This window comes from Bacillus rossius, chromosome 6 (assembly GCF_032445375.1).
Source record: "Bacillus rossius redtenbacheri isolate Brsri chromosome 6, Brsri_v3, whole genome shotgun sequence".
Classification (NCBI taxonomy): Eukaryota; Metazoa; Arthropoda; class Insecta; order Phasmatodea; family Bacillidae; genus Bacillus; species Bacillus rossius.
This window is the reverse complement of record NC_086334.1, coordinates 66744566-66768106: the sequence shown is the minus strand read 5'-3', so window position 1 is coordinate 66768106 and position 23541 is coordinate 66744566. Positions and strand designations below refer to the sequence as shown.

The 23541-nt window shown below is 43.4% G+C and overlaps 1 protein-coding gene across 1 annotated transcript in view; it reads right to left on the bottom strand.

Annotated features, from left to right (window-relative positions):
- LOC134533277 (uncharacterized peptidase C1-like protein F26E4.3) overlaps positions 1 to 20799 on the bottom strand; it is a 120917-nt gene extending 100118 nt beyond the window's left edge. Inside the window, exon 1 of the mRNA XM_063370728.1 lies at positions 20707 to 20799. Coding sequence (XP_063226798.1) covers positions 20707 to 20726 — 20 coding nt within the window. The 5' untranslated portion in view covers positions 20727 to 20799. The remainder of the gene's footprint in view (positions 1 to 20706) is intronic.
- Between the last annotated feature and the right edge of the window lie 2742 nt (positions 20800 to 23541).

Sequence of the window (23541 nt, the reverse complement as noted above, 5' to 3'; positions counted from 1 at the left end):
ACCGGCACTAGTCCGTGCTGACTGCTGGCTGGAGCTGTCTGCCGCCTCATGCTGCTTCACAACCTGTACTAGTCCGTGCTGACTGCTGGCTGGAGCTGTCTGCCGCCTCATGCTGCTTCACAACCTGTACTAGTCCGTGCTGACTGCTGGCTGGAGCTGTCTGCCGCCTCATGCTGCTTCACAACCTGTACTAGTTCGTGCTGACTGCTGGCTGGAGCTGTCTGCCGCCTCATGCTGCTTCACAACCTGTACTAGTCCGTGCTGACTGCTGGCTGGAACAGTCTGCCGCCTCATGCTGCTTCAAAAGCGGCACTAGTCCGTGCTGACTGCTGGCTGGAGCTGTCTGCCAGCTCATGCTGCTTCACAACTGGCACTAGTCCGTGCTGACTGCTGGCTGGAGCTTTCTGCCGCCTCATGCTGCTTCACAAGCGGCACTAGTCCGTGCTGACTGCTGACTGGAGCTGTCTGACAGCTCATGCTGCTTCACAACCTGTACTAGTCCGTGCTGACTGCTGGCTGAAGCTGTCTGCCGCCTCATGCTGCTTCACAACCTGTACTAGTCCGTGCTGACTGCTGGCTGGAGCTGTCTGCCGCCTCATGCTGCTTCACAACCTGTACTAGTCCGTGCTGACTGCTGACTGGAGCTGTCTGCCAGGTCATGCTGCTTCACAACCTGTACTAGTCCGTGCTGACTGCTGGCTGAAGCTGTCTGCCGCCTCATGCTGCTTTACAACCTGTACTAGTCCGTGCTGACTGCTGGCTGGAGCTGTCTGCCGCCTCATGCTGCTTTACAACCTGTACTAGTCCGTGCTGACTGCTGGCTGGAGCTGTCTGCCAGTTCATGCTGCTTTACAAGCGGCACTAGTCCGTGCTGACTGCTGGCTGGAGCTGTCTGCCACCTCATGCTGCTTCACAACCTGTACTAGTCCGTGCTGACTGCTGGCTGGAGCTGTCTGCCAGTTCATGCTGCTTTACAAGCGGCACTAGTCCGTGCTGACTGCTGGCTGGAGCTGTCTGCCAGTTCATACTGCTTCACAAGCGGCACTAGTCCGTTCTGACTGCTGGCTGGAGCTGTCTGCCAGCTCATGCTGCTTCACAAGTGGCACTAGTCCGTGCTGACTGCTGGCTGGAGCTGTCTGCCAGCTCATGCTGCTTCACAACCGGCACTAGTCCGTGCTGACTGCTGGCTGGAGCTGTCTGCCGCCTCATGCTGCTTCACAACCGGCACTAGTCCGTGCTGACTGCTGGCTGGAGCTGTCTGCCGCCTCATGCTGCTTCACAACCTGTACTAGTCCGTGCTGACTGCTGGCTGGAGCTGTCTGCCGCCTCATGCTGCTTCACAACCTGTACTAGTCCGTGCTGACTGCTGGCTGGAGCTGTCTGCCGCCTCATGCTGCTTCACAACCTCTACTAGTTCGTGCTGACTGCTGGCTGGAGCTGTCTGCCGCCTCATGCTGCTTCACAACCTGTACTAGTCCGTGCTGACTGCTGGCTGGAACAGTCTGCCGCCTCATGCTGCTTCAAAAGCGGCACTAGTCCGTGCTGACTGCTGGCTGGAGCTGTCTGCCAGCTCATGCTGCTTCACAACTGGCACTAGTCCGTGCTGACTGCTGGCTGGAGCTTTCTGCCGCCTCATGCTGCTTCACAAGCGGCACTAGTCCGTGCTGACTGCTGACTGGAGCTGTCTGCCAGCTCATGCTGCTTCACAACCTGTACTAGTCCGTGCTGACTGCTGGCTGAAGCTGTCTGCCGCCTCATGCTGCTTCACAACCTGTACTAGTCCGTGCTGACTGCTGGCTGGAGCTGTCTGCCGCCTCATGCTGCTTCACAACCTGTACTAGTCCGTGCTGACTGCTGACTGGAGCTGTCTGCCAGCTCATGCTGCTTCACAACCTGTACTAGTCCGTGCTGACTGCTGGCTGGAGCTGTCTGCCGCCTCATGCTGCTTTACAACCTGTACTAGTCCGTGCTGACTGCTGGCTGGAGCTGTCTGCCGCCTCATGCTGCTTCACAACCTGTACTAGTCCGTGCTGACTGCTGGCTGGAGCTGTCTGCCGCCTCATGCTGCTTCACAACCTGTACTAGTCCGTGCTGACTGCTGGCTGGAGCTGTCTGCTGCCTCATGCTGCTTCACAACCTGTACTAGTCCGTGCTGACTGCTGGTTGGAGCTGTCTGCCAGCTCATGCTGCTTCACAGCCTGTACTAGTCCGTGCTGACTGCTGGTTGGAGCTGTCTGCCGCCTCATGCTGCTTCACAACCTGTACTAGTCCGTGCTGACTGCTGGCTGGAGCTGTCTGCCGCCTTATGCTGCTTCACAACCTGTACTAGTCCGTGCTGACTGCTGGCTGGAGCTGTCTGCCGCCTCATGCTGCTTCACAACCTGTACTAGTCCGTGCTGACTGCTGGTTGGAGCTGTCTGCCAGCTCATGCTGCTTCACAACCGGCACTAGTCCGTGCTGACTGCTGGCTGGAGCTGTCTGCCGCCTCATGCTGCTTCACAACCGTTAATAGTCCGTGCTGACTGCTGGCTGGAGCTGTCTGCCGCCTCATGCTGCTTCACAACCGGCACTAGTCCGTGTTGAGAAACTAACGCGCATTGTCGGATCATTTGTGAACTGTAAGGAATCTTTTAGAAGGTCCCTTCATAATGCTTATACTTAGCGTGATTTACGTGAACTCTCATGTGTCCGATGCTAAATGCGTACGGTCCTAGAGGTCTCTGCCCATAATAAGATGCAAAGTTGCTTGTTTGGCGCAGTGAACACGTTTATGTTTTAGCCATGAAATTTGAACATATTGCACTGATACTAAAACTGAAAAGGTGTTCTAAAACTGTATTACCTTAACAACGTGCCAAATGAAGATCTCACCACTCGTGTTTTGTACAGTTTTCTTTCTAATAATAATTTTTCAAAGCATGGTTCGATAACGTACACTGTGCGTTGTAGCTGTAAAGCAGAAAACACATCCAGTTGCCTGATATTTGTTGTCCTTGATCAACAGTCGCAAAAAATTCAATAAGCTGTGCGTACTGTATAACGTAAGATATAAAGTAAAATAGCTTTACATATCAGAAACTTTGCATCATATTCTAAAGTTTGTTAATAAAAACATAAAAAATATGTTTCCTTTATTACTGAAATTCATCGTATTTTTTTAAGCCATGAAATTGAACATTAATTTACTCTCTACGACTGCAAAATATTACAATATTAACGTTATAGTAATTTTCATTAAAAACGCCGATGATTTCATAAGATAAAATATATTTTGCTTATATTCACTGTTGTTTTGATGTTACAGAGTTATTATCAGTAATAAACAAGAAAAAAGTTAATGACGAAAACAAATGATGGCTTGTATCTCTCATACTTAAATAATCTGTTTTTAAAGATATCATAAACCCGGTGTTTTGTAATAGCTAAGGCGCAGAGAACGGTTTCCGTGTCCAGAAAAAACAGGGAGTGTAAAAACGTCTACTTTTAATTTATATTTCAGATATTTAAAAAATTTGGGGAAGTACAATTTTGACTCACTTTGACGACATCCAAATAATCGAACCTGTTTGTTATTCAACCAACTTGTTCTAGTGAAAATTGCATAGGTCAAGTGCTTGTATACGTGTAATGTAACCCAGGGATCTGTCACTAGATACGATCTACGATGCGCTTATCGTATACTAACGATTCATCTGTGCCAACATCAGCATGCCATTCATATTCAGAGCTAAATAATGAGGATTTTTATTAAGGTGGTTTGTGACGTAAGGTCGTAGTCCTTGTTTTATTTAATCGCGCTCGTCAAACGATTTTTTTTTGCACATGCCTGACTTAAGTGTTTAAAATCTCTATATATAAAAATAAATTGCCGTGCGTTAGTCTCGTTAAAACTATAAAACGGTTAGACCGATTTGAATTGTTTTGTTTTGTTCACCTCATTACAGGAATGGATTAGGAAAAAAACATTAGAAAAATCCCAAAGGAACAGCCAAAAAAATCGAAAAAATCAATTTTGGTAATTTTGTATGGGAATTGCCACTTCCAATTACATTCAATAGATGGAGTGTGTGGCGGACCTATCGTTTGACAGCTGTGCCATGCATAACTGTTTTTTTCTCTGTGTGTTTTTCATTCCGTGCGGTTTTGTGAAATTTAACTTATTACATTTAAAAATATTTTTTACTAAAGAAGGGTATTGTATTTTTAGAAAATATTTGGTTAAAGTAAATTTAATTACATTTTGCGAACATTATTTTTGATCAGCCATTCTATCAAGGCAAATTGATTTTGCAGGCTTAGACATAACCACAAATTAATTCAAATGTGTTTTTAGCAAAACTTGAGGAATAAATTTGAGGTTAATTATAAGTTGTAATGTTCTCAAGGTAAGTTCGACAGGTTTCAGTGATTGTGAAAACAATTCCGTGTTGTTTCACCAGTGTTCGTTACAATTCCAAGGAGAGGACGAGCTGACAGCTGACACAGGTCGTCGAAGTCAGTCAGCTGCGCGGTGTGTACTTCCCGAGCGAACCGCACTGATGTTCACTCAAGTTTGCGGAGTTAACTTGGAGTTTCCGTGTTTCGCGCATGGACAACTCTATGTCGCGTGTTTGTGTGTCGGAAAGTCATCATCTTTGTTTATTTATGCGCCGAAAAACAAAACGAAAAATGTATTTAACCAGAATGCTTTGCACTGAATCTTAACTGCATTTATCTTTTAGGTAAATAAAATACATTGAATTCATTTAAATTAGAAACTAGTTTCATGTACCGTACACGATGAGGCTAAAATTCTCGATCTCAATGAATTAGAGTTGGAAAGTTGATAAGGATTGATAATCGCCTACGAAGAGTTACCATGAAATTAATTTTAGGTGGTACGAAGTTTACCGGGTCAACTAGTAATAAATAAAATGCATACGTATTCAATAATATGTAGCGCCGAAATGTAAAGGAATCGGGAGATCTCGGTAAACGTTTATTTTGAAATATCAACATTTGTGTTATGTTTTGTGCCCTTATATTTTTTTTAAATGTAAAAGTCGATTCTTTGAAGGGACCGATTGTATATTGTTATTTGCGGTGTTTGTAGGTACAACTTTGAATAAAGCCAATTTTTGTGTTCTATATTAGGTGGGCATTTATGTAAATTAATAAAGCTACTTTAGAAGTTAAAGATTGTTATCAATTGGGGAACAGCTAAGTTAAGGAAACATTATTTAAGACCAACAACAAACACAAACTTTAGTCTCTAATAAGCTCTTATAAAAATCCTTAAAACATTTTCATGAACCTCAAGTCACAAATTGCACCATATTTTATTAAAATTTTATTAAAATTTATTAAAATGTATTAATATATTTGCATATACCTAAATCCTAAAACTGAGCAATTCTGGGCGAGACCTAGATCCTGATGTCATTCGGGACAAAAATTAAATTTCTTTGGTTTTATACTGCGTAGTTAGTAGTGTCAGAATCATTAGTAACCTATTTCAGAAAGAAGGAGGCGGGAAGTAACCATTTTCAACGTGGGAGTGAAATGTCTTGTTTACTTGTGAACTCCTTTGTGTGGTCGACAATCCCTTGCAGTGCTGTGCGGGGCTGATCAGTATACCCCAGTATACCCCAGTTCCCCAGTTCCCCAGTTCCCCAGTTCCCCAGTTCCCCAGTTCCCCAGTTCCCCAGTTCCTCGTGACGTCACGGTCCAGTGTCCTGGCTTCTCACTTCCGCCAACAGCTGATTAGCCGCGGCCATTAGCGCTCGCCGCCCCAGTGCTGCCAACACCGACACGCTTGCCCTCACATATCCCTCACGCCGCAAAGCTGCGCTACGTAGTTTCCCACCAAGCACACGGGTCGGACCAGCAATACAAGATTACCAAGTAGTATTATATTTGAAAGATTTGTGCAATGAGAGTGCATGACCTGATGTAAGCTTTTGGACATACGCCATTGCTAAGCACATGTGTTTTTTTTTTTTTCGTTCTTAGTCCATTTTTCTGTGTTTTTCTTTGTTTGTTGACCGTATTCCTGTTATGGAATATTATGTGGTGTTTATATCCTGTTGACAACAGCAATTTTTTGTGCTGCATTTGTGTTTTGGTCTTTTGAGTTTTTTGTAGTTTTCTTCTACAGACATACATGTGCTTAGCAATGGCGTATGTTCAAAAGCTTACATCAAGTCATTACCAAGTAGTACCAGTGAAAATCAAGAACCAATCCGAAGTTCACCTCAACTAAAAAAAAAAACAGTATTTATACTACTGAAAATGTTTATTAATATTCTACATATCTCCCAATGTAAGGATTATTCTGACTTCTCCCCTCCCTCTCCGTATTCAAGAATATAGCCCGGGTAACTAAACACTAGCTACCTCACTATAATATGGGAATTGGTGTCTCCCTGTTCTATAATATAAAAAAGGGGGTTTTCTGTAAAAACGGTTTACGGACGATAATTTTACGTGATAACGTCATAACAAAACATTCATGAAAAATTGCATACTTTTTATTTTTCAAATATTATTTACAGTTTTTGCAAATTTAATTTAAATAATTTGTTCAAATATAATCTCGAACAATTAGTTTAAAGGCTCGCCTTAACCGGTTTGATATTATAGAAGATTTTCTCGCACGGTGGTTGGCCGGTTCTTGCACGCTCGGCTCAGGCGGAACGTGACAATTCTTCGTGCGAGCAGCCGGCGTTCTTCGATTTATAAGACGTTATCACGTCAAAAGTATAGCAATATATTTTCATTTTGTGACGCATATTATATTACCACCTGCTCAAGGAAACAGCAAATTTTACATTCATGTATACCCGCGAATACCACATAGTTAGGGACCGGAAAAATTCGCGGGTTCAATGACCTGCAGGATGAACTCCATAATTCTACGTACACGGTCAAATGTCACCCACTCATTGGCTGCTGTCTTGTGAGACTTCCCAACGTAGCAGCCTGTGATACGATAAAGCTTTGGTCGGGCGTTTCTCATTGGCCCAGAGTCATCCAGGTGAGTTGTGAGCCAATAGCAGAGGCAGCACTGAGGTATAACTATTTGTATTTTAGCCTATCGCGAAATGAATTCGCGAATTTTTCCGGTCTCTACACATAGTATATTTCAACTAGGTAACTTAGTTAAAACCTTAGATTTTTGAGAATGTCAAAACGTGTTTTTTTGTATGGTAATAAATGCGCCAATGAAAACGAAGTGGTTCAGTTGGAACGCAAAGAAAGCTGGCAGCACTGTCGACGCCAGCGAGTGGCGCTCCGGCTCGGCCAACGAGCTCAAGTGGCCCCGCGTGTTTGGCATTTGTGCCCGCCAGCGGGCCAATAAGAGGCGGTGATTTACACCGACCAGGTCAATTCGCGAGCCGAGCAGCCAGCTGGGCCGGGTCCGCTCTTGTTTACACGGCCAGCCCGCGCATGCGCCTGCGACTGCTTGCGTCCCGCCGCCTCTGCTGTCGTGTTCGCTTCGCTCCATTTCACTTGCTTGCATCCACGCCTGAGAACCACAACGTGTCGCAAAACACACATCACCATCCTTTTTTTCCCCCTTTGTACAATTATATATTTCCACTTATATTCCGCCCAGAAGTAAAAAATTGAGAAAAAACTACAAATGTTTGCACACCGAAACGTTACCTAAGAAAATGCGTTTAACGTAAGCTGGTAGTACATCTGGTTACAAGCAATTCAACCTTTTAGTAATATAAGAAGTCATGAATGATTTTTCTGCCTATCCTAGAATTTCAATATTCACCTAAGCTAAATAATTAACGAAACCATACCTTTTTACTGTAGTTGTGCTTAGCTGATGATTACCACATTTCTGTTGCAAGTACCACACCGTATGTATATAAAATTCAGGATAACTTTACTTATCAATTAAGATATTTTTTATCATTTACGGAATTCGTGAACTTTAGGCTAATAAGATCCGATTTCATGGACGTTATAAAATCTGACACTCGTTGACTAAACAATGCAGTAGTGCTAAAATGTTATCACGTCAGGGTTATTTACAGCGTGCAATTATAACCTAGTGTTAATTTTTAGTTTCCTTATCTAATGACCATCCTGTTGACTAGACTTCAGTCGAAGAAGATGAATTAATGACTTCCGTCTTCAATAATTAGGTCAACAATAAAAATCGTTGTATGATTAAATGTACACCGTCGTCAATTCAACAGCCAGTAAAACACGAAAATTGTTAGAAATAAGGCTGTGGAGACAAGCATTAAATGACAGAGGAAACACATATTCGTTTCATTTATGAAGAAAGATCAATCAATTATTTCAATAATTTATGTTCTATGCAATAAGATCACAGCTTGCGGTGCAACAGCTTCCGCTTTCCGTTCCACAACTCAAAAGAACACAACGCAACAGTTGCTTGCTCATTGGCTGAACGGAGTGCAGAACCAGGTTCTTTTTTTTTTTTTTTTTTTTCGAAAATCACAGCTTATAAAGTTATCAATTTTTCAAGGGAAATAATTACCACTCGTGTCACAAATATTTCGCGTAATCATTGGGCGTAAAAGTAAACTTGAAGCAAGTACTTATGTATCTGCTTTACGTTGAAGATTGGACTACTTTATTCGACATGCCCTGGACATCCACAAGGAGAATCAGCGGTTACCCAATCAAGTGTCAGCCACCAAAGGATTTAACATTTATATCGACCGATAAACACTCTAAAAAGGCTTGATATGTATAAGCAAGTTGAGCCTGGTGGTAAATGAATGCGCTATGTGACTACCAGCTGTTCTCATGAACTGTTCGCCTGGGAACACATACGTTATGCAGAGCTTCAGGAAAAACAACGCGATTTAAAAACTACTCAATATATCCGAGTGGGGTCTTTACGAAAAGTATTTAAGAGTTCGCTGAGGGCCTTAAAGTAGATTTTATTCCGGATTCAGTTTTTAAAATGGCTAAAAGGCGTGGTTTCAGAACCATCTTTAAGCGTTAAACAACCGGTAAAAATTCTTGAAAGCACTTAAGGAGCATGCATTACGCCTTTATCCTCATTTCTCCGCCATGTAACGTTACAGTAACTGCTCAGATATGATAGTTGACCTATGCACGACGAGAAGGCTGTGCGCTTAGAGGCGATGCCGCGCCAGAAGCACCAGCGAGTGTCGCTCTTACTGCCGCAGATACAGCGCCGAGGCGTGCCCGGCAGCCGCTCGCGCCTCATTGGCGCGGCATCTGTAAGGCCGCGGCCCGCCAACACTGGCGCCATTCACGCTGCACTCGCGACCCGAACACCAGCCGCTCGCGCCTCATTGGCGCGGCATCTGTAAGGCCGCGGCCCGCCAACACTGGCGCCATTCACGCTGCACTCGCGACCCGAACACCAGCCGCTCGCGCCTCATTGGCGCGGCATCTGTAAGGCCGCGGCCCGCCAACACTGGCGCCATTCACGCTACACTCGCGACCCGAACACCAGCCGCTCGCGCCTCATTGGCGCGGCATCTGTAAGGCCGCGGCCCGCCAACACTGGCGCCATTCACGCTACACTCGCGACCCGAACACCAGCCGCTCGCGCCTCATTGGCGCGGCATCTGTAAGGCCGCGGCCCGCCAACACTGGCGCCATTCACGCTACACTCGCGACCCGAACACCAGCCGCTCGCGCCTCATTGGCGCGGTATCTGTAAGGCCGCGGCCCGCCAACACTGGCGCCATTCACGCTACACTCGCGACCCGAACACCAGCCGCTCGCGCCTCATTGGCGCGGTATCTGTAAGGCCGCGGCCCGCCAACACTGGCGCCATTCACGCTACACTCGCGACCCGAACACCAGCCGCTCGCGCCTCATTGGCGCGGCATCTGTAAGGCCGCGGCCCGCCAACACTGGCGCCATTCACGCTACACTCGCGACCCGAACACCAGCCGCTCGCGCCTCATTGGCGCGGCATCTGTAAGGCCGCGGCCCGCCAACACTGGCGCCATTCACGCTACACTCGCGACCCGAACACCAGCCGCTCGCGCCTCATTGGCGCGGCATCTGTAAGGCCGCGGCCCGCCAACACTGGCGCCATTCACGCTACACTCGCGACCCGAACACCAGCCGCTCGCGCCTCATTGGCGCGGCATCTGTAAGGCCGCGGCCCGCCAACACTGGCGCCATTCACGCTACACTCGCGACCCGAACACCAGCCGCTCGCGCCTCATTGGCGCGGTATCTGTGAGGCCGCGGCCCGCCAACACTGGCGCCATTCACGCTACACTCGCGACCCGAACACCAGCCGCTCGCGCCTCATTGGCGCGGTATCTGTAAGGCCGCGGCCCGCCAACACTGGCGCCATTCACGCTACACTCGCGACCCGAACACCAGCCGCTCGCGCCTCATTGGCGCGGTATCTGTAAGGCCGCGGCCCGCCAACACTGGCGCCATTCACGCTGCACTCGCGACCCGAACACCAGCCGCTCTGTGGGCGAGCACCGCTGGCTAGTTAGCTCTTCACTTCTGCAGCCGTTCACACAGCTCTTCACAGTTCCGGCTGCTGACTCAACAGGCAAACACATGCAAAACTCGCGTCTCCCTCCCCCCCCCCCCCCCCCCCCCAGTCGTCAGGATGAATTTCATATTGAAGTGAAACTCGTTTGCTGAGGGGACTACAATTTTCGAGCGTGCCGAAAAATTCCTATTGCATGAGTAGAGACCTGCAAAATTCGTGGATTCATTAGGTGATAGGCTAGAATTCAAACACATATACCTGTTAGATAATTTTGCTATTGGCTTACTGTTCATCTGGACGAATCTCAACCAGTTATAAACCCTCAACCAAAGAAGGATCGAATCACAGACAAACCAGCTGAGACGACTTAAAAGTCAGCAGCCAATGAACTTGCGTTATTTGCCCGAGTGTACAGGGGTATGTGCAGTCTATCCTGAAGGCCATCGAAACCGCGAATTTTACAGGTCTCTACGCATGAGGTGAATAGTTAGGTACATGCGTGGTGGGGGAACCGGTAGAAGAGGAGACGGCAGGGGAGAGGCAGAAATGATGCAGCATGCTCGCACACTTGCATAGGAACTTTTACATTTGCGTGTTCTTTCGCAATAGCAAAATTTAGCGTTCGCATACTTGCATATGTTTTTTTGGTATCCGACTTCAGCCTAATAATATAGAAGGGAAGAAGTTTCTACGAAAAGAGGACAGCACTACTACCTTCTACCTCGTTTCACTCGACTGGCGTAGAAGTTATTACTACTACTGGCGTCTAGTCGTTGGGGAGTGTCACATTACACAGGCTAGAATGCAAAAAACATCACGAAAGTAGATAAAAAATTTGCAGTCTAATCGATTGCCAAACAATCTCGCTGATTATGCAGTTCCCTACAAAAAAAGTAACACTTTCCTTCGCCTCAAGTCATGACTCGGCAGGCCGGCCTTGGAGCTCGCCCAAGCGAGTTCGCCTTCGTGTCCCTGGCTCGCTGAGTCCAGGCGAGTCCAGGCGAGTCCAGGCGAGTCCAGGCTAGTCCAGGCGAGTCCAGGCGAGTCCAGGCGAGTCCAGGCGAGTCCAGGCGAGTCCAGGCGAGTCCAGGCGAGTCCAGGCGAGTCCAGGCGAGTCCAGGCGTGTCCAGGCGAGTCCAGGCGAGTCCAGGCGAGTCCAGGCGAGTCCAGGCGAGTCCAGGCGAGTCCAGGCGAGTCCAGGCGAGTCCAGGCGAGTCCAGGCGAGTCCAGGCGAGTCCAGGCGAGTCCAGGCGAGTCCAGGCGAGTCCAGGCGAGTCCAGGCGAGTCCAGGCGAGTCCAGGCGAGTCCAGGCGAGTCCAGGCGAGTCCAGGCGAGTCCAGGCGAGTCCAGGCGAGTCCAGGCGAGTCCAGGCGAGTCCAGGCGAGTCCAGGCGAGTCCAGGCGAGTCCAGGCGAGTCCAGGCGAGTCCAGGCGAGTACGCTCGAGGAAAACTCAGCGGACGATACTAATGGCTGGCGTTTGCTTTCCGCTCGAATTTTGTAACTTTTCTGCTTAATTGTATCGCCACTAGGTATTTCAATAATTAAGTGACATAAAGAGCTAGTAGGAAAAAACATAAAACTAGCTTTGAATTTGATCTGAGCAATATAAATATTCATGATTACTCTGCACAGGCTCCGATAACAGTTAAAAAATACCACACTCTATTCTCGCACAGGTCATCCGGTTAAAAATACACAGACCTTTTTGCAAGTACAAAACTTGGCGGACTTTGCCATCAATCTACCGAAGCTATGGTTTCACTTTCACCGTCTTACCTTCAGCTCGATTTAAAAAAAAGTACGTGAACCAGAAATTTATCATCAAAATTATTTTAAAAATTATTATGAAATCACGGCAGTGTATTTCAAGTTGACTCAGCTATGAAATGTTTACTCCCCTCAGTGTAAACCCCTCCCCCCAGGACATCCTGCTGAGAGAGCGAAGCACCGGTGCTGCCTCGCCAGCTCTGAGACGGCGCCAGCTGGCTCAGCAGGGCGCAACTGACACCGCGGTGACGTCACTCGCCTTGTGTGCCACACGGCAACATTCCGCCGAGGTGCCAGCGACCCACCTAGCTGCTGCCAGCCACCTCCCGGGCTGCGATCCAATCAACTATTCCCTACACAGCTGTACAGATACACTCAATTACACTTTATGCTAACAAAGTTGAGATCTGAGACAACTAACCTCGGTAACGAGAAAATCTACGTGTTAGCGTGTTGCAAATACATTTATAATACGACACTGGAATAGGAAATTTAACGGAGAATACTTTAAAATAATGTTGGAAGTTATAAATACATACGCAAAATTGTGTTTCCAACTAACTAAATTTACTGACGCAAATCACACGTAGTTTCCGCTAGAGTTCGCTGCCGGAGCAGTTACGTCGACTACTGAATCATTTTAATAGCAGACCATATTTTTTAACTATATGACGAAACGGCTCCGAAAAAAACAAACAAATATACTTTAAAAAAATAATAAACCCCAGCTACGGACCTGATCTTCGACAAGTAATTTTATTAAAATAATTTACATCTTAATAATAATAATTAAAGAGGTATTAAATAGTAACAAGTTTCCATTTAACTTTGAGAACTTAAGTTCACATATTTATAACCAGGCCAGATTACTGCCATTGGCCATCTCTAAGCACCTGCGCCTGCTCGTATCTTTTTTCTTGAGAGAGTTTGAAAGCCACTATGCACATCCAATGGAGTGGCGCATGATGTTCGCCGAGTTAGAATATGCACGTTTATGTTCGCACATGTAACTTTGGAAAGTTTTATTTAAGGACAGATGTTCCGTAACAAAAAAAAAAGTTTTGGTACACTCTGTTACGCTTTTAATATAGAACCCTTAACTACCAAACAATCTTTATAAACACACACACAACAACTTTCGTCTAGAGAATATGATACAAGAAAAATAGAGACAAATGTTTTGCCTGTGGCTCCATGGTTACGACTGCACTGGGAAGTATTACTTGTGAATGTCCCTGAAACACTGACTGCGTACGGCAGGGCCGTATTTACGCGCAGGCTATCTAGGCTGTAGCCTATGGGCCCGCACCACACGACACGAAAAAATATTAATCTGCGATGTGGATCTTCTTATATTCTTAAAATACGCGTCGACACAGTGTCCAGTTGTTTCGTGTGGATTAATTTCGCCGAACTAAACTCTTCTGCATAAATAATTTTCGATTATTTTCATTGGTTTTGGTGTCACTTAATTCCTTAACCTCCAAATACTGTTTGGTTAAATTGTCTAGTTTAATAATAAACTTTTTTTTTCAAAATTGAAAATTGATCAAAACTATGAGTTTTGTAGGTCAATTAAAATAAACTACCCACCCAGACCCAGGCACCATCTGTTTCACTGGAAGGGGATACTCAATATACCCCCCCCCCCTTCCGCATAGAGAGTGCCCGCACCACAGACTCAGCCTAGGGGCCCACAGACAGTAAATCCGGCCCTGGTGTACGGAAGAGCAGCTGTTCTGATGGGTTCACGACCGCGCTGCAGGTCAGCTAGGCTTCCCCGGAGAGGGCGTCGCAGGCCCTGATAACCTCGTGCGACCACTGGGCGAGATACAGCGCGCAGATTCGCTCGCCTGAAACACGGCGGCTCCTAGTTCACTCAGCTGGTGCTTCCTACCTCCTGCAGGTTCATTTTTTTGACGTGATAACGTCTTATAAATCGATGAACGCCAGCTGCACGCACGATAAAGCATGACTCATTGTCACGTTCCGCCTGAGCCGGGCGTGCAAGAACCTGCCAACCACCGTGCCAGAAAATCTTCTATAATATCAAACAGGCTAAGACGGGCTTTTTAACTAATTGTTCGTGATTACATTTAAACAAATTATTTAAATTAAATTTGCAAAAACTGTAAATAATATTTTAAAATTAAAAATTATGCAATTTTTCATCAGTGTTTTCTTATTCAGTCCTAACATAGGCATTTTTTTTCTCAATGAAACTGTATTTAATTTAATGGGTACCTAAACAAATTCAAATTGACGTTTCCATTTTATAACATGAGAGGACAACACATTCGGTGTAAACATCCAATGAACAAAATCAACCAGCTAAACAACATACAAAAAAATTAGTGAAAAAAAAATAATAAAATATATCTCATATAAACAAAAATATTTTTAAGATAAATAAAGACCAATGCCAACTAAAAAAATGCTTACCTTGGTCAAAACAAAATTTATAATAAAAAATGCAGAAAAAATACTTAATTTTTTTTCAAGCACAGAAAACACAAAGACAATAAACAACGAAGTAAGACAACCAACATTTTTTCGTGACGTTTTGAAACCTGGACTGTATCCTCATGCTTAGGCGAGACTGTCAGAGTGTTAAATACATAGTTTTTTTTTTACAAAATAATAGATTGTATAGAAACTTGATTGGACATATACTCAGGCATGACCACTGACGTGACCGTTATCGTCTGCTGACGGAATCCTCCGAGAACGTTTGCACGCTGGTTGCGTTATGTTAAGGGGCCAGCCTGGTCAGGGGTGTATGAGTGTTAGTGAGGCGGGATAATAAGCGCGACGCTCACTGGTGCTTCTAGCGCGGTGTCGCCTCTAAGCGCAAGGCTCTGAACTGGCGCGCAGTCTTCTCGTCGTCACAGGATAACTGTGAAATTTGAGCGGTGACCGTAACATTATATGGCTGAGAAATGAAGATAAAGGTGTAATGTAAGTCCCTTAAATGCTTTAAAGAATCTGTACCGGTTGTTTTACGCCAAAAAATTGCTCTGAAAATATGCGTTTAAGCCATGTTAACTCTTCTAGAATACAGTTTAAAAACTTAATCCAAAATCGAAAGTACTTTTCGGCCCTCAGCGAATCCTTAAATGCTTTTCGTAATTAGACCTCACTCGGATATCATGAGTAGTTTTGAAATCGCGTTGTTTTTCCTGACGCTCTGCGCACCGTGGGCGGTGGTCGGTCCCCCAGGAGCGACTGCCGCGCCGAGGTGATGAGGTGATGTGGAAGGAGCTCACAGACGCCGACAGAGAGAACCAACAACACGCGACACAGCTCAGCCCAGGCGTGTTGGCGGCGTGAGGCTGTCTCCTCAAGGTCCACTCGCCTTGGCCCGTCACAACCGGACCTGCGATCACATCGCGTCTATTGGCATGACTGAAGTGATAGGCCAATCTGCAGAGTGTGCCGCATGTACGCAGTTAGGTCATAGTTTCTGCTGTTTTGGAATAGATAAACAAACATTGCTTCTAATTTTACATAAACCATTTTGACGTGATGACGACTTGTATCTCGATTGACGCCGGCTGCACGCACGAAAAAGTGTCACGTTCCGCCTGAGCCGAGCGTTGTTTAAGAACTGGCCAACCACCGTGCGAGAAAAATCTTCTATGATATCGAACAGGTTAAGGCGGGCTTTTTAACTAATTGTTCGTGATTATTTAAATTAAATTTGCCAAAACTGTAAATAATATTTAAAAATTAAAAAGTATGCAATTTTTCATCAATGTGTTTTCTTATCACGTTATCACGTAAAATTATCTTCCGTAAATCAAGTTTACAGACAACCCTCTATTTATATTACTATAATATTTGCTATCTCAAAAGTTACTTGATGCTCAATTTGAATAACAAGAGAGATGAAAATAATTGGTGTTTTGAAAGTATCGGTTATTGAGATAAAAGAAACTCGCTTGCATAAATTTAAATAAACATTAAAGTAGTTTTGCATACAGGAGTACTTAATGGATCTTCGGATTGGCACACCCGTGATGTGTACCAAAAAAATTAGACCTAATTTTATTGTTCGGAAATAGTGTAAACCACCCAATATATCAGCTGACATTGAATCTGTGAAACATATGATCCAAGGTCAAACATCATTCAGACATACAACATTAATGAGTTTTTATAATTTTCCTGATTGAAAAAAATTCTTCAAAAATTATCAATGTGTAGAAGAAATAATATCGTCACAAACATTCAAAATTAACTTCATGTTTATAGTATCTTTATAGTTTAATTTGTCTTTTGGCGCTTTAAAATCTTGTAATAAAACAAATAATTTACCGAAAAGATTAATTGTAATATGTTTAATTACATGTTCTTACAAATCTAAAATTTTAGTATTTTACTGTTTCAAATAGATTTTATGTTTGTAGTGAAATTTGTATATATGACAAAAACTATTGAACGTGGTTACGATGTTTGTATTTGAAGTTCAGGTAATATTAATTTATACATTTTTTTTTGGCGACGAATTCTTAGCATACCAGGCGATGAGTTTGTTACAAGCACAGCATTACGTAACGGTCCATTTTCGCTATCGCTGACACAAGCGGCCCGCTAGCTCTGTCATTTGTTATGCTAATTGCGAGGCGCGGGGTGCCGGGCGGGCAGGCCGCCAGGGACCGTCGCTCGGGAAGTGCTCTACAGCTCTACTGAGGCGACAAGGTGCCGTCCACAGAACAAGGACTCTTACAGTGGGAACTGAAACCATGTTTCACGCCACATGTGTCGCTATCTGTTGGGTGGGCCCATAACTACCAGCAAATAAAATATCGGAATAGAGGTTCTCATACAAAGTTTTTACGTGACAACGTCTTATAAATCGATGAACGCCGGCTGCACGCACGAAAAAGTATCACGTTACGCACATTGTTCCGTTACGCTGTGTCCCGTTACGCTCATTGTTCCGTTACGCTGTGTTCCGTTACACTGTCGGCGAGTGCAGTAATAATAGGTTATTTATATGAAAACTTGTTCATAATTATATTTAAACTTTATAGCTAAACGCCCGTTTATAAATTAATTACATTTCATCTACACGTGAACTACTGTTTCGTCGACTGTTTATAAAGTGAAGTGAAAAGTTAACGTGGTTTTCATTGCTTATTACAACAATTTCGGCAATAAAGTTTAATTATTATTGCATTTTAAAAATATGATTACTAGTATAATTTCAAGAATTTATTATTTTATTATTAAAATAAAAATGACTAAATTTTATTCATAAAAGTATGCAATCATTTTATCAATGTTTTGTTATGACGTCACGTTAAACTATCGTCCGTAAACCGACTTTACAGACAACCAATTTTTTTTTTAGTTAATGCGTTTATTTGGTTATATTAAGTTGTATCCATTGCGGCGTACAACTAATTTAATCAATGCGAAAATACTTAATGCTGTTCTGTAATAAACCATCATGCAATAAATAAAGGAGTAGGAGGTGCAAAAACTCATTGTATTACACGCCACAAAATTAGTGGTTACCTAAATAGAGTGAATTTTAACTGGTTTGTTTGCCTGATAATAGCTTATACATTACTTCTCCTAATAAATTAATGTAGTTATGTCAGCAATATATTATGAAAACTACTATCTAGCGGACGGGTCCATAACTACTTGAAAAACCTAAGTCTCAGTCTCGGTAAATAGAGTTTCTCCCCTATGGTGTCTACCTGGCGCGCGGTCACACAGCCATGTGTCCACCGTCTCTGCTAGTTGCTGCTGCTGCCCTTCTTTAGTATCATTACAACACTAGTGATCATTGTTACCTTGGTTGATGGAGAAAACTGCTCGATAAATCACCAAGGGCTTTTTCGCATTCCCTTCACGTGCATGTTTCTTGTTTGTATGGGTTTTTGTAAAAAAAAATATGTACATTAATGGAAAGCTAAAGAAGGAAATTGTTATTTTCCGTGTAATTTAAAGAGTTTTTGGTCCAAAGTAAGTTTTCATGAATTCATATAGGAAAATATTTCAAAGAATTATATTGACCCAAATGACGCAAATTCACCGTACTTTTATCATTAGCATTTATAAAACTAAACCTTAAGATAAATTGAAAAAAAAAATGTTTAAATTTAAGTAACAGATTGGCTTAAAATAAATATGATTAAACAATTTTTTTTTACACGATTTCCGGGTTATCGCTTCTGAACCTCTCTTCAAGGAGGTTCTGCCCCACGGCCCAGAGCCACCAATGTGACTAGGCCACGACTGTAACTACGGCCATCACTGTGACTAGGCCTACCACTGTGACTACAGCCACCACTGTGACTACGGCCATCACTGTAACTACGGTCATAACTGTGACTTCGGCCATCACTGTAACTACGGCCATCACTGCGACTAGGCCTACCACTGTGACTAGGCCTACCACTGTGACTACGCCTACCACTGTGACTACGGCCATCACTGTGACTACGGCCACCTCTGTGACTACGGCCATCACTTTAACTAGGCCATCACCGTGACTAGGCCATCACTGTGACTACGGCCATCACTGTGACTACGGCCACCACTGTGACTATAGTCATCACTGTGACTTTTACAAAGATCTAATAATTGTATATTCTAAGAACGTTTCGTTTATTCCTGGAGGATTATTCGTGGGAATTTCCGTTAATTTACTGTATTTTATAACTATGTACTCATTCGTCTCATAAATAATGATAATTTTCTTCTCTGATCTTTGACAGATACCAATAACTGATTATAAAATTAGTTAATATACACAAAACTCACGTTATTATATGGTATTTATCAATAAGGACTACAAAAAACATCGAAAAGTGAATGTTTGGTTATTGAGTGGGATTAAGCTTCCTATTTAGAAATAAATCTCATTATTATTCATTATAATTATACTTGCTATAATATGGTGGTATATAATTTCCATCTTACTTCGTAAATGTTTAAGATAGCACAATAAAATAAAAATCTTTAATCCTACAATCCAGGTTGCTCTTAAATACGTGTTATATAGTAATCCTTGTTTATTCCTGGCTCATGGTCGTCAAGAGTGTGTTATAAGTATACCCTGGACCAATCTTAAAAAGCAAAGCATATATCTATCTTGATGCCTAATTAATCCGCGAGATACCAACGTTTACATTTATTTTACGAGCCTCTGAGCACTAATAGTGTCCCATGTTTGAAGGTTGTTCTTCTCTGAGCTTACAGGCACTGGGTGACATTGAGAAGCCCGCCTAGTTAGAGCTGATTTGAGCATTTCTAACCCATGAGCGAACAAGCGCTAAGGGCTAAATCGTCACGGCCATCAAGCGCTATATCGCCTCTACTCTGTCATGCAGACTTTCTGTGATGCTGTGTGCAACTATAGCCTGAGGCTGATAACCTTTAACCTTACGGCACGTTACCATTGACATATTTATTTATCTAATACAACTTTAATTTTTAAAACTTCCATTTCTTTATCTAAAATCATCTCGACTGTTATCATTTAATAAGTTTTAACACTAACGTAAACATTTTTGTATGTATATAACTTAATAACGCGTCTTGATTTAAAAAAAATATCCAGCCACACACAACCACAGATTTTTAGTTAGTTTCACAACAAAAATGTTCTAAAATTTGTTGCATCTGTTGAAAAGACACTAGGATTCTGGAAAGCTGTGTTCGAATCCCTGCGTGTTATGCGTGTGACTAAAGAAAAGTTACGTTTATTGTTACACGTAATCCCTTTACCTCGTTGAGCAAGCGAAGTTTGTATTCAGTATTAAATTTAAGATACTTTCAAGAAAAAAATAACTAGTGAGCTGTCTGGTATTAATGTTTTAACTTCGTCTTAAGTGTTTATAAGTTGGAATTTTAAAAAGAGAGTTGAGTTTTGTTCCTCTTCGTTTTATCATCGTATTAGGATACAATGGTGTATATACTTATAACATAGTACGAACACTATATTTTATACTAAAAATCATCACGTCTATGCTCTTACAGAAACATAGATGTATGATATTAACCAAAAATTTTAAAGTCAAAACGTTTTGCTGACAGTATCTGTATTAGAAATATCAAATTTGTACTAATATTTATAACTCGTGTAAATGTTGCAAAATTAACATAAACTGTAAACGAAAATAACGGAATAACTGTTAGCACCGACAGAAATTTAAATGATTTATGTGATTACAAAAATATAAATTAATTGAGACTATAAATGTTTACAGTTATATAATATACAATGTTCAAGACTCCTTTAAAAATAAGGTTAAGTTTCTTGAAAGATTTTACACTATATTTACAAAGTGTTACCTAGAAATGTTTTGAATGTCTGTGGGAAAATAAATTATTTTTGTATAATCTACATGCTTAAATGTAATCAGGAAAACAAAAGCTGGTTCGTCCTTCAGGAGCGTCGTGGACTGGGCGAGGGTGGAAGCGAACTGGTGCTCGGCAGGCAACTTACCAAGTGTGTGCTCGCACCATGACGAACGAGAGAGCGCGGAAGAACGCGGTAAGCACAACCCCTGTCCTCCTCGAGCAGTCGGCGACGGAGGCCTGACGCGCACTGAAAGCCGACGACCTAGCGCGCTTCGTTTTAACGCTGGCGAGAGGATGGCCCGTGACGTCACGGTGGCGTCGGGCGCGCTCGGCGGCGCTCGGGGGAGCTCGGGCCACGTGATGAAGGGGGGGGGGGGGGGGGGGGGGGGTTGCCGCTGCGCTGGACCTCGAGCGTGGTCGCAAGAAGGCGCCCTTATGCGCGCAGCCCGTGACGCCATCACACACAGCTCGTGCGCCGTGACTCACACAACACTTCCACTCATTCACGCAACACGAACAAGATCGCTGTGCGTGTGACTAACGGGCCGAGCGTGCATGAAGATGCGTCTAGAAATACTGACATCTGGCAGTTCGCGGCTGTGACCCTGACCTGTCATGCTAGCAGTGGGTTTACGAGAGCAGTTTTCCAGCCACCCCACACTCATTTCCGGGGGCCGCGGCCGTCGAGAAAAACTGAGGGACCGGCGAAATTATCTAATGTATAACTTTGCATACCCTATTTACAAAAAAAAATTAAGACTATAAACCTTACCATAGCAATAACAGCAGAAATAATCAACGTTCATCGCATAACGTGGTAAAGTTTCCAATTAATTACATTAACAATTTACTTGTAATTTTCGTCCTGTCAGCGTGAACTCACGCAAAAAAAAATCTTTGAACTAAATAGAAAGAGTCTTCCTCCCCTTCCTTGCAGAAACTAATCAGAAGGCAAAGGCAATGAATGTTCCTTTGACTATGGAACCTCCAAGAATTTTATTTAAATTTCGGCCACTAATTACCAAACAAATAATTGTTTACAAAATGCTTACTACTCTTTGCTGATATAACGTTAAATGCACGTACTTTATCATAGCGATGATTATGCAGGTGTAAATTATTTAGGTTAATTAAGGACGGCCATTACTTTTCATTCAATCAAACGATAATGTTTTAGTAGGTAAGGTGATAAATATTTTATATAGTGTTTCGAGTATAATGTGGGGGAACTGGGTTTGTTCCCACCACGATAATGTCGTTCAGGTATACTAGGAATGTTTTCCTAGTTAAGCCATGCAACACAAGTTCCATCAATTTCTCAAAATTTGCAGGAGCATTACATAACACGAAAAGTAACACAGTGAACTGGAACAGTCCATTACCTGTTGTGAAAGCAGTCTTCTTATCCTCGGTGTGCACCTCCATTTTCCAGTAACCACTCTTCAGGTCCAGTGTAGAGAACCATCTAATTCCAGAGTGTATCAAGTGTGTTATCGATACATGGAAGAGGGTAGCTGTCCTTTTCGGTGATGTCATTCAGTTATGCAGTAAACGCAGAACCTCAGTTGGCCACCCTTCTTCGCCACTTAAACGACTGGAGAAATCCAAGGGCTCGCTGATGGTTCTCTCACACACCCTCCGTCATACCCACGATCAACTTCCCTGATTCTTTCTATTTTTCAAGAGGCAGCCACCGTGATTCTTGTCAGATTGACTGCACATAACTTGTGTTAATGTGATGGTAGACCAGGTTTGTTCTCCCAACGTCAGTATCCCCTAAAAAAATACATCCTGTTTGCTTACCAGAAAATCTGTGACTTTTTTATTTCTTCATCTATTAGATTATTTCGGTATGAACTTATTAAATGTTCTAGATTTGGGTTATTTGGTTGCTTGGTATGTCTCACAGATGAGGAAAAATGGCACTGGCCTATCCAAGACACTGGTTCACACCTAATAATTGGGTATCCCAGTTTCAGAACCCTTGTTTGCGAATCGAGGTTGGCCACACTAACTAGTAAGACCTCGCCGAACCTTGCAATGATTCCAGCAACCAGGAGCTTCTTTAATCTTAATGTTATATCTAGTTGAATCAGGAAGCTCATGTTTCTCATAGGGTCTCCCATAATCCCAGCTGCTATTATATGCTCATGGTTTGCTTGAATTGAAACAGATTATCTAACTATAATTTGCATTACAGGAACTTCTAAATGGTCGGGGGTAAACAAGGCCACCTCTTCATCTTTAATATGACGTGCCACATTAATAACGAATCCATATCGATTCATGATTTCTACTCTTAAATTTACTCATCGGTGATATCAGCAACAAGAAAGGTCAGTGTTAATGTCCTGCAAACCTTACCTCCAAATCTAGCTGTCCCTGCACATGTGAAGTGTCTCCAGTAACTTTTTTGAATCTGTATGGGATGGGTGTTATCTTTAGCTTTTCCCTACTTACAATGTCTGTTTGAATTATAGATACCGATGTCCTTGTGTCAACAGTAAGTAAATACTGTCTGCCATTGATCCATCCATTAAGCCAAAAACTGTCATGGTTTTTACGAAGTACGGATATGGGAAAAACCCTAGGGGCTACCATTTCTTGTAGAGCTAGCATGCACCTCCTCACACCAGCTATTGCCCTCCGCATCACTGAGTCGGTCTATAAATGCACTGGTGGCTAGCTGCTGGCGGAACTTTGTTAGTGCTTTTGGGTAGGAGAGGTGCACGAGTCGTTTAATGTCAGCTTCGAATTCTTGGAGAGTTTCTGAATATCGCTGTTCACGTGTCTTCAAAGCTGTTCTATACACCTCATCCATGTGTTGGTTGCCATACCTCATCTCAAGGGCCTCTTCTAATAATTCATTGTTTTTCTGGTCTGGGACTGGTATGGTCTGCACCAGCTCTAGTGGAGTTCCTCTCAGGTTCAAGACAAGTGCCACAGCCTTTTCTTCTTCCCAACCATCTGCAGCTAACTC